General features: G+C 40.9%; 1 protein-coding gene across 2 annotated transcripts in view; it reads left to right on the forward strand.

Annotated features, from left to right (window-relative positions):
* Window positions 1-16738, forward strand: part of PDZRN3 (PDZ domain containing ring finger 3) — a 147420-nt gene that overhangs the window by 58405 nt on the left and 72277 nt on the right. The window contains exon 1 of one of the 2 annotated variants that reach the window (XM_069811831.1): window positions 11874-12141. The exons of the other annotated variant lie outside the window; for it this stretch is intronic. Coding sequence (XP_069667932.1) covers window positions 12136-12141 — 6 coding nt within the window. The 5' untranslated portion in view covers window positions 11874-12135. Of the gene's footprint in view, window positions 1-11873; window positions 12142-16738 lie in introns of those variants that run through there. 2 annotated transcript variants of the gene reach the window in all.

The raw sequence follows: 16738 nt of genomic DNA on the forward strand, positions 1-16738 counted from the left end.
GCTAATTTTGCCACGGTTGTCCCTTTTTGTGTCTTTTTCACAACATTAATTAATCTTCCCAACTGCAAAGTGAGATGATATTAAGAGGTAGGAACCTGAAGTACAGGGAAAAAAGGTCATCCCGTGGTGGGTGACAGGCCAGATTTGACAGGTGGTAAGCCTTAGACCTGATCTCAGAGTATTTAGAGTTACATCATCACTTTGAACGTTTAGAGCAGGGACACTACGGTAGTGTGAGGTTGCGGGGTGGCAGCGCTCCAGCACACCAGCCAGATGAGGTGCCTCACGCTGGGCATTAACGCATTGGGGAATGTTCAGCTTGTGGCCACCTGCAAAAAGCTCGTTTTGAGTGATCTGCAGCACAGCAATGCTCGACTGTTTTAAAAAACAGGCTATATTTCCCCAAAAAACTCTCCCATCATCATCCCCGGTCTTTGTGGTTTCTCATGCAGCATGCATCCCTCCAGCTCCTTTCCCCTGGTGCTGGATCCCATAGTTCAGATCTCCCACCCCAGCCAGTCCCAGGTTCGTGCAGGCACAGCTTGCCACCGCACACTGCAAAGCCCAGGCTACACCGTTGCCCTGTGGTTTTAGCCAGGCTGCTGCTTTCTTTTTCATCCACTTGTCTCCTGTCTCTAGGACGGGAGAGGGAAGCTGGGAGCTCCTGGCTGCAGCGGCGCTGGCGCAGGGCATGCCCAGCACAGCCGCAGGCTCTGGTGACCTTACCGGCCAAAGCAATGTGCCACCACGGCCCGCGTGTGAAGTGAGAGGTTTGATGTCTGAATACTTATGGTGTGCAAAAGAGCATATTTTCCCTTATATTCATTCTCAGAAACAGATGAGCAATTTTTTTGCTTGAAAAATTTTCCACAAAACTAAATGTGAAGCAGATATCCGGCGTGGATAATTTCAACCTCGTGGATAAAACTGGTAAAGCGTAAGCAACTGAGAAATGGTCTGAAAAGGTGCCAAGGATGACTAGTTACAGGTATTTTTACCAATCTCAACTAAAATACATAATGTACAAAAAGGTGCTCTGGAATACTAATGTTTTTGAAACCTCCCTAGTTATTCCATAGTATATGTAGAAAGGATGGAAGTTCTACTTAGTGCATGTTTTGCAGCTGGGCATCAACCAAAGCACAGGGAAGTTGATAAATGTTTCAAAGGGCTGTATTTCAATGATCTAGAAAGTGGTAGGGATGAAGTAAGACAGATATCAAACCCACTAATTACAGCAGTCAACTGAGATTGGAGGGCAACCAGTAGAAAGATAATAAATATCCGGGCAAAAATGGGAATTGGGACATGACACAGATCAGGAAAGCAACGGACACTGATGCTGAAGCCAGGTGAAAACACAGGCAGAAGGCAGAGAATCAGGCCCCACCACAGGGGCCACAGACTTAAGATGAAGGGTAAGCAGCCGTCCACGGCAGCTAGGTTTGGAAACCTGCTCCCTGGGTGCCTCCTGAGGTCTTCTACCCTGCTGGGGCAGAGACCTGACTCACAGAAAATTAAGAATCCCACAGGTAATTTTAGTAGCTGATAAAAATACATAGATCTACAATAATTTTGTTGTTATTTAATTCTGATTTTTTTAATTTGATACTGCCAATTTTCATTTATGAACTGGTGCACTGAGGTTTTTTATTTAACAGGACAGGTTTCTTTAAATAATCTACTTACGACAGAAATGCATACTTTGGCATGAAAAAATAGTTCTGTTCCCCAGCGTCTCTGGAACACCACAGACTTGAAAGCAAAAGTTTTTGTTGTATAAGCAAAAAAAAAAAAAGTGCATGTCAAAGCTGAATTTTCTTTATTGTTTTCCTTAAAAATATCAGCTAAACTTTCCAAGGGAATACATTTTAAAAATCCACTTGGTTGATTAGAAACAAATCAAACCAGATGCACTAACAGCCTTCATATGAAAATTCCCAAGCTAGACTAGATCATACTTTGGAACTGAAATTCTGTAGCAGCTTGAAACCTGGAGATTGAGAAAATGTGTTCTGTACTTTTGTCTCTAAGCCTTTCCCCTGAATAAACTCACAGATTTCATTGAGTAGGTTGCCCATCATAGGGTGCGTTCTGTAATGTGTGGGCTACAGAAATGAACTCTGGATGTGTTTTCAGCTTTGAGACTGGTAGCTCTGTCAGATGTCACCCTTCCCTAGTTAAGACGTTTACTGACAAACCACTCTGTAATTCTTGGAGAAAGGCATTCTGGATTTCCAGAGCTATATGTGCAATACACTTGTTTAGATATATATAAAGTTACTCAGGCAAAAGTACCTGCAAGGTCAGGACCTACATTTTCTCAAAGTAGCAAATATGAGCTGCACGTTAATACTGAAACCACTTTCATCACTTAATGTTATAGCGTATGATAGTACAGCTTCAGAAGAGGAATGCCATTTCAACAGGGAATCTATAATGAATGAGACATGTAATGAACAGAAATCACTGCAACAGCTGTAAATTTAGTACATGGTATCGTTTGCTGTACTTAGTCTCACTCTGTGCCAAAAATGAATTTTTCATAGTGTCATTGAAATGGTTTGTTAGATACTTTATTTATTAATGTTGAACCGCGAGGCAATGCACTGACCCAGTTTGTGAGATCCCACCTAATTTATACCCATTTAAATGTGTGTAGGAGAACACTATCTTTGAGCAAGTAAATACAGTAGACAGGTCCTCGACTATACTGATTTACACCAGGAATAATTTCTCTTTCTGACAAATAGCACCTCTAAAGACTGAATAGAAGCTGAAGTATTTAGCATTTTAAAATTTGAGAAAACATCTTGAAGAAACCACAGAGTTAAAAGGAAAAATCTTAGCTATTCAGGGTGCCTTTGCCCAACTCAGCACCCATTGGAGTCAAGGAAACGGCTCCTAAGAATATCGCTTTAGAGCCATAGAGCAGTTGGCAAAAACTTTCAAAAGGCATCTCCCCTCATATGAAAAATGAATTATTCAGCATTCAACAACATCATATTTTCTGATGTGTTCACTTTTAAAATACTGTCCCCTTTTTATAAATGTCATTTGATTATGAACTTTTTTTCATTTTGTATTTCCTATAACAAATGCAACTAACATAGATCTTCTACTTATAAATCTGAGTTAATTAAATTGGAGTATGCCAGTGAAAGCAATCTCTTTTTAAATACAGACTCTTTGGGTCCTGAAAATCCCTCTTACTAGGAATAACTGCATTACTTCAAAGCAACTAGTGAAAACCGAGTGCTCTTTCATTTTTTAATAAAGAGATTTTCTGGTCCAAGGGGGCACACCTGATATTGTTTGCATCCCAAGCAAGTGGTCTGTAATAAGTGGCCCAATGAAAGTTTAAGCCTGCTTTCAAGGGTCATCGGCTTTTCTGACTGTTACTTGATCTGTTTAGAACTGGCTAATTTGTTAATCAGAGCAAAGCTTCAGACTTACTGTGTTCACCTCCTTAATGCTGTTTTCACAGACTAATAATTAAAGCAAAAATTCTATACCAATTTGTCATATGTTTTTCTAAAAAGACAAAATAAATCAACAGCTGGTGTAGTATTAAATCATGCTTCAGATGTCAGAAGTTTGTTCGGTTCATACAGAGATTTAAAACTCATTTGCTCCAATATTTTGCATCAAGGATTTTCCTTTTCCTCTCACATACTACCTATCAGTTTGAGTTGATTTTCATCTCTCACTGGTTTATGTCTACATGTTTTCATGCGATTAGTCCCTATTCAGATGGTGAATAATGCAAACAGACTTACCATCCTCTCTGTATCCTAAAGCTGGTCAGTTTGATTGGAGAAAGCATAGAATCTCAAAATGATAAGAGAATTTAAGGGTTTCTCTGCATGGAAAAGTCACCACGATATAATTTGAATCTGTTGTGGGGTTTTTTTAAATATAGTTAATTGGTGCCAAACTCCAACTTTCAAATTAAACTTTCTCATTTAGTTCAGTTGAATCCTTTCCTAATAGCTTTACATTAAATAAAAATATTCCAGTCTCCAATGAAAAGAGTGTCCACACAGGTTTTTACTCAAGTTTTGCTAGAAGAATTTAAGTTGTGCCAGGTCAATTTTCTCATATAAACTGCTTTTCCTATAACAATATGGACTCTGTGTGTAGGGAAAATAGAGTGAAAATAGTGGAATGCAAAATGCATGTCAGCTGGAAAATAAGTGACCTGCTTGTAAGAATATTTATGTGTTTTCTCCTGACTTGGCTTGGGGAAGAAAACAGCTTGACAAAACATCAGCTGTGAGCAGGATGTTTCTGCCATTGAAAATCCACATGGTCGTACTTGAGAGGCTTCTGGAAAAATGAAATGCTGTAGTTTAGAATCTGGAGAGTTTATTGGAAAGGCATTTACCCTAACATCCGCTGGGCAGGGACATGTTTTGCCTGTTTGAACTGGTCACTTAGGAGTTATCATAATAATGTCTGCTTTTAGCTCTTTGCTGCGTATTTAGTTAGCTGGAGCAATGCACAGTGAAATCTTTCATTAAAAATGCCTTCATAGTTATACCTATTTGCTAATTTTTTTAGACCCAGTAGAATATTTTCTCTGCCAGTATAGTATTTGAAAAGGAAGATGTATTCATATTTGAGCTTGCTAAAGCACAAAGTCCTCCTCTTCCTTACTCTGTGTGTATATAAGTCACTGAAAAAAATGCAGTGAAGTTCAAAATCATTGTTCTTTATAGTCTTTCCAGTCTGGAAGTCAGATACATGACTGTAGGCCAGTCTCATTGCGTGAAATAAAATATTTCTCCGGAACACCACAGTTAGTCTTTAACTGATTTACTATAGTTAAACAGTAACAGTGAGAGTGTTCATAGTACCAAGCCTGGTGGCAAAACCACCCATACAAACAAGCCATTCATGAGAGCAGGGGAGGTTGTGAATAGTCTGAGCTTTTTTCTCAGCATTGCAGTGTGGGGCAAGGCTATCGAGGAAATCTCAATCCAGCTCTGCAGTCCAGCTTGAATAAATTCTAAAATGAAAGGTCTCTAGATACCGAGTAAGACCATTAGTGTTTTGAACATGACAGGGAGAAAGATCAGTCTCTGCACAAATGTCTGCAGTGCGGTGAAGTCACCTCAGTGCCCTGGCAGCCTCTCTAGACAGTAGGTGAAAAACATGAGAATACCCAGCAGTAAGGATAGTCAGCATTGCTGGACTGGGGAGTTAGGTGGTCTGGTATTAATGGGAGCTTCTCCTTCTTTGCTGGGTAGAGGAGGAAGCTGACAAAAAAAGATAATGAGGATTATTAAATCTGTTCAAGGTGGATGAGCTAATCTTCTTCCATTCCATCCATTTCATTTCCATCACACTGGCCATGATCAGCCAAAAAAAAAGCAAGCTACTGAATGCTTTGCTAAGCTACCACTTAGCAAAAACAGTCTTCATGTCAGATGATCTATGATCTATTTACTATATGAAAATTACTTCAGTTTAGATGGCTTGGGGAATAGCATCTCATCCACTTCAGAAGCCCTTTAAGCTGAGTATCTGGTATCTGGTTTTGTTACTCTATCCTACTATTTTATAGGCAATGCTGCTAAACAGAATTTTACAAACTTCCAAAGAATGTTTTGCATGTACCTTTTCTAGCTCTTGAACCGCTCATTATAATAAGAATTTCTTTGAACACTTTGGGTGTCTCACGCAGTGTTTGTATTCTCTGACGTTTAAATACCAGACTGCCTGATTACTTATGGAAATACTAATATACGTTGAACACAGTGGCTGTTCAACATGTCTGCAATTTTTGCAAGATTATTTGTGTCCACAGAAAACAGAAAATTCAGTGTGGCAATAGCTGAGAGGGTGCACGGAGCAGGAGTGGTGAGGAGCTGTGAGCAGAGCAGCTCAATGACTTTCCTCAGGCAACGCCGGCTGATGGAGCCCAAGCAGGAGGGGATTATGGCATTATTTAACCATAGCACCGTAAAGACAGAGTTAAAAAAAATCACTACTGTGTATGTAATGAAAAAAGAAGATGGTTCAGAGACAATTTGCAGAACAGATGTTGTACTAAGTACAGTTCCATTTATTTATCGTATTATTGAATATTTTGACTGCCATAGCATACAGAGTATGCTCCATAGGGTGACTGACTAGTATTTAAAAGGAGTAGGAGTCTGTGAGCAGTGCCTAGGTCTCCCCAAAGTGCTGTATATTCCAGATGTCATCCATCCCCTCTGGAAGCAAATACAAATGAAGGAAGCTACGTTGGTTACCTGGGCCAGGCAAAGAAACCTGAGGTGTCCCACCAAAGGGCCAGCTCCAGGAAGAGCTGATTCTTTAGTGATGGGCTCCTGCCCCCTCTACAGCATGCTCTGCCCACCCAACATCAGGTTTTGCACAGAGCTTGTCATTCAGCTGAACGGGTCCCCTGCACAGGTGCCATCAGCTCCGGAGGAGGTCCAGCACTCCCTTCTGCTGTCCCCATCGGACAGCAGTAATGACTGAGGCTGAAATTTCTGTTCTACCTACATCATGCATCTCAACGTAAGGAAATACTCCTCTCGACAACAGTGACAATAGCACAAAATAAATAACCTCCCTGAGTTAGAAGGGACAAAGCAATAATTATTTAAGAAATAATGCAGTGCTATGCATATAGAAAAACCTCAGCTAGAACCCGCTTGCTTTTAGGTTCTCATAAATATTCTCCAACACTTTCTCTTTGGAGAGGCATTTTCCACAGCTGAAGTCTGCTCAAAACAGGTGGTCAGGGTTGTTTTGGTGTTTGTTTGCGGGAGCTTCAGAGCAGAATTACAGCTGCCATGTTCCAGTTTTCAACACATTCGGAAAATAGAAACAAGTAGTCGTCTTTGTAGAGCTACAGACAGGCACAATAAGCCAAGTTTTAAGGCTGCTTCAGTGTTTGTGGAGTTCTCACCAAGGGAAATTTTTTTTTGTATGAGCAGTGTGATTTTTCTGATTGCTTTTTGTGCTCAGATCGCAGCTCTGAAAGCTGTTGACACACATGCACAACAGACTTTGCCTTTCATTTTTTCTCTGCTCAATTGAAAGCAGCTTTTCTTTCCTTAGATTTATGATATCTTGTTTTCCTGAGTATTAAAATGCTTAGAGAAAAAGCAGAAAAATATATTAATTTTCTATGGGCAATGTATTTTAGTAGAAAATTGGTGAATGCTTATGTTAAACCTAAACAAAGCAAGCTGTTAGGACACGGAAATACAGTATTAGCAAGCGTGCTTTAAAAAAGACAGTTAGGCAAGAGAAACATGGAAACAGCCCCCAAACCTAAGCAAATTATCTGTAAAAGATTAACCTTACGTGTAAGCATGTGCAGCAGGATGCATGCCAGATTTGTTTATCGTGACCTTTAATGAATCTATGTTATGATTTGGAACCAAGTCCAAACTGGATCTTCTGTCAGCTGCATCTCCTGCAGCCACATCACCAGCACTTTCAGGAGGTAGCACACTGTAGCAGAAAGTTCAGGTCTTCATTCAGTTCAGGACTGATTTGCAACAATTAAATGATTATTCCTAAAATTAGGAAATTCTTCTCAATTCAGGGCATGATTCTGGAGCCCTTTATCACAAATGTAAGTTATACCAATGCCGCAAAAACAGATACGCACATTTTGTGCTGTGTCTTGAGGAGAGGCCTGAGGATTTGTATATAATTTTCATTTTGCCCTTTGGCTTTCACATAATTAGGGACATCCCTAGATTTGTTTTTCAAATTGAGACCATTAGAGGAGCAACAGTGAATTCCTGTATGAGCCTACAGTGCTATGTTTGCCAAGGTGCAAGGCTTTTCGCAGGAAAGGAAACAAAGGCTTCATTTTAGTTAGCTTTATAGTGAACCATTTAGAAAAGATGGGAGAATGTGTTAACAAAGAATAAATGTAACAGAAATGGAGATATTTAAATTTATATCCGATAGAATTATCTTCTGGGGTTTTAAGGTTTTAAAACGTCAGATGTTCTTGGAGGGGAAGTCAAGTATTCATTTTAGGGAAAAAAGTCGAGATGACTAACATTGCACATATTTAATTTAGCTCCAGCAATGTTTATAGCACTGGACACACAGTGTTTTACTGCAGTAAGATGAATATTTATTAACAATTCAAAATGATCTGTTCCAAAATGTACAGTGCACTCACAGTGATGTTTTACCACAGAAGTCCAGGTGTTTCCTGTCTAAGTTTGGAAAGGCCGCTAGCTTATGATAGGTTTACTGAGCAATGTGTTTATGAGTTTGATGTGCAGCAAAATAACATTTTACTCTATCTCATCCCTCAAAATGCAAATGGTTAAATTTTTTAAATGCTGATATTGCCTAATCTAATGTGGAGGATGGACTTGAGAAAATCTATTTAATATGCACAAGGAACTGCCATTGTTCTTTATTCCGACATCTCTGCTGTAGTTCTCTGAAGTGTTTCAGTAACATGGAATAGGAGAGCGAAGAACTTGATAGAAATTGATATTTTGTATATTGTGCCTCCACATGACGTTTATGTTGATGGTAATTCCACAGATGATTGCTGGTAATGTTCTCAGTTCGGTACTTTGTTCTTTTTTGAACAGTTCAGCTGGGTGCATCGAACTGTTCAGTAGGTTGCATCTCAGCAAAGGGTTTCAAGACTATTAAGGCAGCCTGCCTGAGCTGTAAAGTAGACCCTTTCCACATATCCAGAAAGAATTTTAGTTATGATTATACTTGTAGGAGATTGCAGTGACACACTTCTCTTTACCCAGAGAACTGCGAAATTGCAAAAGATCAATTCCTGATGGCAGAGATGAACAAAACAGGTCATGCCGATACACTGCAGTCCTGCTACCAGCCCATCCCTGGGACCCCTCTGCCCCCACATGCAGCTTTCCTTCCAGGAGAAACAGGGGAGTACGAGTAGGGAAATAGGCACTGGGATAACACCCGTGCTGTTCTGTGGCTCAGCAGCAGGAGCAGCCATACCGCAGGAGCAGAAAAGCTCCCAAGGCCAACCATTGTCATACAGCCGTCATTAAATGTGCTAGAAACTTCAGTGTTCTCAGTGACTGTAATCTTCATAAAATTTTACTTACATCTGAAACCCATCATTATAGAGCTTGAACTCTAGAGTATATTGCGCCAACATTTCCGCATTACTAGTGTATGTGTCCAAGCCGCTGAATACATAGCCAACGATAGGCAAACTGACCTACTTTTCCATGACATGTTCAGAGGGAAAGCTTTACCTTAGGATTGTAAGTGTGTGCCGTGTTTAGAAAGTATGCTCCTCTCCCTGTTTTCAGAGAGAGGAAATCAGTTTCTGTTTATTTCTGTTTACTGGAGATAGGCTACTAAATCTCTCAATCTGAGGAACTCAGGGCTGTGCTGATGTCAACAGTTGTACTTTTGTGTGATCACCCCATCACAACAGGGAGAAGATAGTAAAAGCATTCAGTTGCTTACAAAGTTCACTTCTTTTGAAAATCTAAGCTTGATGGTAGCTGTTTCCCTTCTGAAACAGAAAGATTGTTGTCACTTTCTCAGAAGGACCAGATATAAGCTCTTCTTGAAAAGTCATATGAAACTCACTTCCATAGAGACATGACCAGCCAAGGGAAACCAATTAGTGCCAATTAAGCTGGCTCCCAGCTAAGCTAACTCTGTTCTGCAAGTCTTCATGAATGCTTTGGTGGAAGTCAGGAAATACATCCTTCTTCCACAGCTCTGTCTTGTGACAGCATCTCTGGCTGTTCAGCCAGTTCCTCTTAAGCCCTATGCCAAGAGCACAGCAGAGCCCTATTTTCTCCTGTCTGCTTCAAGAAACAACAAACTACATGGTGCCTGTGAAGGTAAAGCTGAATTGTTAAAAACACTGTATGAGTAGGAGGGAACAGAAATTTTGGACAAAGTTCTAAGCCAGGAAGTGAAGATACTATTAGAAAGCTCAATTTCTGAAAAAAACCAAGCCCGTCGCTCGAGAGCCATCTAGTGCCTGCCTGGTCTCTGCATGGGGAGAGTGACAGGCCCCGGTGCCACTGCTTCAGCTCAGACCTGGCTGAAAACTAAACAGCTAAACCCAAAACTAAATAAAGGGACCCGTAACGTGTCAAGTCAACTATTACAAGAGTTGGTGTCCAGTCCTGGAAGCCTATATGTGTATAAATGTTTTGGTTCTTCTGATTATTTGCATGTCAGTGCTCACAGAATTTGACCTTTATTTTGAATGGTAATTAACACATTGGCTATAGATATTAATCAAAGACAAGAGGGTGAAGAAACAGAATATGCTTTCTGCATTGGTTTGTGCAATGTTTAAATAGGTGGGACCAGAGGAAAGGGTAGGGCATAGCTAATCCTGTGAATTCCTTCCACACTTACTCCCATTCATTGTGTGCAAGGGATGTTCAAATTAAAAGATGTGCTCTGAGGATGGGAAGCAACATGTCTGAAGTTTGAACATGGTAGAGTTTTCCTAACTTCCACCAGCCCGCACCTCTCACTACTTCTTTTTCAGTCTAACCTTATAAGCTTTAATTTGTTATCCTTTCTTCACTTGGGAATAGTGGATATAGGGAGCAGAATTATGGAAAGCATACTCCTCCTTTTATCGAGAACTTTATAGTCAGTTTTTGTCCTAAAGAAGTCTCAGTAGGGTATGACTTATATTTATGTACTGTTACTGAAACAAGAAAGAGTCTTTCTAACTGTCTTTTAGCTGAAAGTTTAGGAAAAAGGAACAGAGCTTACACAGGCTGTCTTCAGAGATTCTTTTCAAAAAAATGCATGCATTAAAAGGTGTTTGATACAGCTACCTATTTTCACTTACAACACAACAATCTACCTTTGAATTACAGATTTGAATGTGATTATTACACTTTATTTTCCAAAGTGACCATAAAATACCGTTAAGCATCTTCATACTGTTCCAGCCCAGCCCAGCCACCCCAGAGCTGTGGCTATAGTCCAGTCCTGCTGTCCCGCCTGCTGCTGCTGCGTGAATTCTCCTTTGTGCTAACTCATCCCTAGATCCAGCTTGTATAATGTAGGAAAAGGTCCAGTGTGTCATTTTACACAAAGAACTGCAACTAGAAATCAGCTGGCCCTGGCGTGTGTACACTACAGATGCTCTTCAGAGCTCCAGACCAAGGCTGGAACTGCAGCAGCTCTCTCTGTCTTACCCCTTTGTTGAACACGGCTCAGACTGAAACATGGGAAGAAAATCTTTGTGAAAGAAATACTGTTTTCTAAATGCGGTGTCTGATTATGGATGCCAATAATGTCACTATGAGCACACTAGGTAGAACTAGGTGTGTTCTACCATGTAGCCTGGGCTGATGACATTAAAAAAAAAAAGTTGTTCTGTGGCCAGAAAAGTCAATCAAACCTTTTTGCTATAAATTAAGCGCTTTTTCCCAAAGGATTTTCCAAAATCCTTTGTTTCCCTCTCCCACACGAGCCTCAGCTTTCCCATGCGTCCTTGCAACCCACCCACCGAGCAATACTCAAATGCGCTGTGTCTTGCCCGGAGTAGCACATGTGCTCCTCGGCCACCTGGCTCCTGCCTGCCCCTGCCCCTGCCAGCTTTCATGACAGCTGGGTACCTTCTAGGCTTCCCACCATCTGTCAAGGTTGGCAAAAAACTAGCCAAGAAGTTCAAAAGTTACTGGGAGGAGACTGGAGAGAGCACATTCGGACAAGCTGCCTTTCCCCGCGAAGTCAGGCTAAAAGGGACCTGGAAACATTTGTTGGACACTGAGGAGGCTCCTCCTCCCTGCGGGAAGCAGAGCATTTCCAGAAGGGGAGTATTTTATGTACTAGCACTTATAAGGCAAAATGTCACACCTAATGCAAATATATGCTCCAGCACGTGGCGCGTCCCTTGGCTTTTGCGCCAAGTGCTTTCCCACGCTCTGCTCAGAGGCAGGGCTGCCGTGCCTGTTCAGAAGCAGCAAGGAGGTGCCAGGCGAGTCCTCCAAGAAACAGCCGTGGCTGCGAGCCCTCGCAAACTCACCGCTTGCACAGAGTTGGCCAGAATCAAAAGAAACCAGCCCAGAAGGCAGGGAGGCAGTGGCGCATCAGTCAAGGTCTTGCCAAGTCAACGCAAAGTTGACCATCTTGGGCTTGGATCAGCATCCCGCTATGGAGGTACCACGCGGCGGGGCTGCGGTCTGACCGCTCGGTTGTTTCTGCGGCCGAGACGTAATTCCATCAGGTCTCGGGCGAGTGGTCGGAGCTGGAGTTCAGAGCCGCTTCCAGGCAGCTCTGGTGAATAAAACCCCTCATTATTTCAGAGATTTACCAATTGTTTTTCTGATTCGGAACACTGGAAATGAGAACACCTATTTTTCTATTTTCGCTGACTCCAGCGCTTTTTGGTGTAGGCACCCTGGGGAAGCAGTGATTCAGTCATCCAACCACGTAACAACGTGAGGCTTAATGAGTAACACATTTGTACTTTCCATTCTCGGTCTGAGAAAAGGCCTATAAATAAAGCATATTTGCCCTCAGATCAAGAAAACCTTTTTCTTAAGTAATGTCATTAAATTTTAAATTAGATGTACAGGCAATTACTGGTGAAAATGTTAAATACTGGATAACCTATTAATATGACCTAATTTAATATAATTTTATAAATGCTTGAATTCAATTAAATAAAAACTTTTGTATAACATTTAAACTGTTTGCTTAGTTCTCCCCAGAGCTCACAGTAGGTTACTGTGAGCCAAACAGCATTACAGCATTTGTTTAAAATGCCAAAAGGCTTAGGATAGATCCCATATACTTCTAGCTGAATCCCTAGTCACTGGACAGCAATTTCTGGGCAGAAGCTGCTGTATTAAATAATTGCTAGCTAATAAATATATTTTAGACACATTATAAACCTGGATGTTAAACCTGTTAGAGTAAATGAAATGTTTATTGCAGAAAAATATGCAATTTGCTGTTTTGACCTAGGTGCGTTGTCATGGAAACCGAACTCTTTCTTGTGCAATAAAAAATCTGCTTGTCATCTGATTTGAGCCAGTTATTTGCACAGGTGGTTTTCTTAGCAGACAAGTACTTAGTAAAAACAAATCTATTCTTTCTCAATAGTTCCATTATGTGTTCCCACAACAATGTGTTTCATTTCACTAGCCTTGTAATTAATGATCCATTATCAACTAATTAAATCACATTTAGATTTTATATGAGTTCATCTGTTACACAATGCTTGCTCCCCAACGCTCCTTCCTGGGTGTGTTAACCTTTTAAGAGTTTTAATTAATGGTGAGAATGAAGTATTGTAGGTTGCACGGTACTTCAGACAGGCTAAAGTAATAACAAATGTGGACACGTAAATATATCCAACAATTTAATACCAATTTCCTTAAATGAAATAAAGCAGCAGTAGGAGTAACTGAAATCAGATTTCCAATCTGTACGTAAAGCTGTTGTAAAATATTAAGTTCATATGGTTGCAGACAATGGAAACTGAAATGTGAACTATGCTAACAGTTCCAAAATGTCATCCAAAAGAAAATTCAACTTAATAGACAACATCTTTGCTGTTAGGCCTGCTCCAGACCTCACTGAGATCAGTGAAAAGACATTCATTAACTGATTTTGGATCTAGTCCTTGGTTTGCAATCGTTTGGGCAGAGGCTGTCTCCATCTGTGACAGCCCATCACACAGTATAGCTGGTTTGTAAGCCCGGGTTGACTCTTTTACAGTATCATAAAAAGCAGTAATAGTAGAGGTGAGATGGAAACAGATAAGTTAAGACAAAAGAAAGCACTTTTGATCGCGTGATATTTTCTACAGGAGTTTTAAGATAGACTAAGATGACACAATGATAGAGTTTTAAAAACAATGCTTGTATGATTTCATTGACATAAACTATTTGTACTTGAGACGTACTAATGATATCCGTACTCAAACGGGACCAGGTGGACAATGTTTTTTGATTTCTCTCTTCAACCGATTAATGGATAGCAATGTCACTTACAGGCAAATTTATCCAGACTGGCAGATTATTCCCGAGACTCACGCAACATCCCCACTGGGGCACCCACCCCTCGCGCACGCTCCGCAGCTGCCCGCGTTACGCCTCGTCTTGCTCCGATCTCCTACACGGCAATGGCAGCTCGTGTGCCAAGTCTGTCATCTACTGACCGCGATGCCCATGGGCGCGTGGTACCATGACGGGGGAGAAGGTCGGGTTAGGAGGGAGCTGGACGCGGAGCAGCCCTGCTGCGAGGGGTGCTCGGTGCCTGCAGCGTAATGTCAAAAGCTCTTCACCCTCGTGCCCAGCCCTGACCCAGACGCACGTCCTGGGGTCCCGCGTGGGGTGGGCTGGACACGGTCCTGGGTACCGCCGAGTCTGTTTACCGTGCTGTGCAAAGCCCTGCCTCGAAGTGCCATTCACCTGAAGGAGATGAAGCCCGAAAGAAAGAAATACTGTACCCTACATGGAGGGATGGGGAAGGGTTAAATGGGACATTTCCCATTTGAAGCCATTGGCTCTCGAGCTGCTTTTCTAGGCAGTTTTGAGCATCTGCTACAAATAAGAAGCTGTGCAGGATTTAACATTTCAAGAAAATAGGTAAATAACAGGCCCTTACACATTCCTTTGCAAACATGGCAAATAGTGTAAACAGCTTTGTGAGACCGATTATACAAGTTATATGTTTAGTCTACAAACTGGGTACCGTTAACTAAAGCTCCTTTGTTTCTACTTGGAATGACTTTATCAGAGATTTAAGAATCAAGTTTTATATACGTGCAATGGAATGTTAAATCACGTGCAACCCAAGTACCTTGGAAAAGCAATGCTTTGGGGCACTTTTAAGAAACTACATTAGTTAAAAATTTTATTTTGTCTGATCGCTGTTTGTATGGAATTTTGCCCACTCATAGAGAACAGCAGTATATATATTCAGTATTATATTTAGAAATAAATTTGGTTTATTAATGCAAAAATGGACTTTACTCACATACTAGAATATTTACTGTAGATATTTCACTAGATGGCACTACAGTACTGTAAACATTGGAAGAACATGTAGTTCAGTTCCTGCATCTGAGTTTATCTGTAATCCAGTTTACTTTCATAATAAGTATTAGGTGCGATGGGGATGAGTATTACCATGAGCAAACAATGTTGAGATCTCAACTCATACACATTGGTTTGCTCTGTCCCACACATGGACACAAACACGTACACATTGCACTGAGAAGGTCAAAAGCTGGAACACAATGGAGAGACTCGAGGGGAATTGTAACTAGAGCAAGTATTTCCGTTCACAAAAGAAAAGAGGGGAAGAAACTTCTCTGAAGAGTGAAAGGAGCAGGAAAAGAACAGGTTTCAAATTTTTGAGAGGAATCAGAAAGAGAGGGAGCTGTGGCCAAAAAAGGAACAACAGCTTTAACACATTAAAAACGCCAATAAACTTGGAAAGGCTACATCTATAGAAGAGAAATTCTACAAAAAACTTAGAAAAGAGGAAGGACTTTCCAGATTGAATTTGAGGGTAGATAAGAGGTACTCTAGGGATATTATATTTCCTTATCTTGGAGAAAGAAAGTATTCTGTCCATAATCTTACGATTTCCCTGAAGATTAGTGAATAGCAAATGAGGGCCAGCTCTTCATCGGCTGTTCACTTTCATGGCTCCTTTGACTTAAGTGAAGTCACTCTGACTTAAAACAGATGAAGATCAGACCTCTGTAAGTTTGAAGCATTTATCAAGCAAACAGATAGCATCTTTTTTTTTCTCCAGAAGAATATTATTAAATTATGCACAAAGTTTAGCCATCCTGTATTTTCTCCAAATTGTGTTAACGCTGTGTTTTTTTATTGAAGCACTCAGATGTTCCAGCTGTTACTTGCATTTTTCTTTAATTGATCTCATGCGAGCTAGTGCATTGTATTTAAAGTAGTAATTTGGTAATCCTGAGGTTCTATACACATGAAGCTAAAGGTATAAACTGTGTGCTCTGACAGACAAGATTTGGCAGATTTAGCTGCAGTGGCTTAAGACATGACCACCTCCAGCTGTTCACCTAACACCTCTCTGCCTTCCAGCATCAGCATCCTCTAGAAAGGGTGGCAGAATGACACATGTGTCAGCACTCCAGGTGCCCCCGTTCACAGCCTTGGCATTTCAGCCTAAAGCACTGAAGAGGGGAGTGTGAAATACAAGAGCGAGCTAGATTGATGCACAGACACATACTCCCTGCTACAACGGCAGCAGTCGGCATCAACACAAAGCAGACAGCTGCAGGGTAGGAGCAACTGCCACAGCTAAATCTGTCAGATTTGATAATGAGAGCCAAAGGCCAGGAGCAGACCTACAAAAGTGCATGCTTCAATCCAGCCCTATTAACAAAACACTTGAGCACCTTCTCAATCTCCTTGACTTCACAGGTCTTAATGCCTAAACCAAAGCCTATAAAAACTCACCGACTAACTTTTAATCAAGTCTGAATGAGGAATTAAAATAAGGGTATTCCATTTCATCATTCCATTAAAATTATTTGCAACTTTGTGGCTCCTGGCATTGTTGCAGTATGTCACATTCCTTAGTGCAATAACACTGCTTTACATTAGCCAAGTGTACAATAATACTACTTTACATTAGCCAAGTGTAAAGACCTATCTTGTGAAGGCTGTCCTGCAGTGGCAGGAAAGAGTCAGCAGGGTGGGCTGTAGATGAGTCTGAAGCATAACCTTGTTCTTTTTAGAAAAAAATTACTTGCCCA

Source organism: Haliaeetus albicilla, chromosome 24 (genome assembly GCF_947461875.1).
Source record: "Haliaeetus albicilla chromosome 24, bHalAlb1.1, whole genome shotgun sequence".
NCBI classification, from domain to species: domain Eukaryota; kingdom Metazoa; phylum Chordata; class Aves; order Accipitriformes; family Accipitridae; genus Haliaeetus; species Haliaeetus albicilla.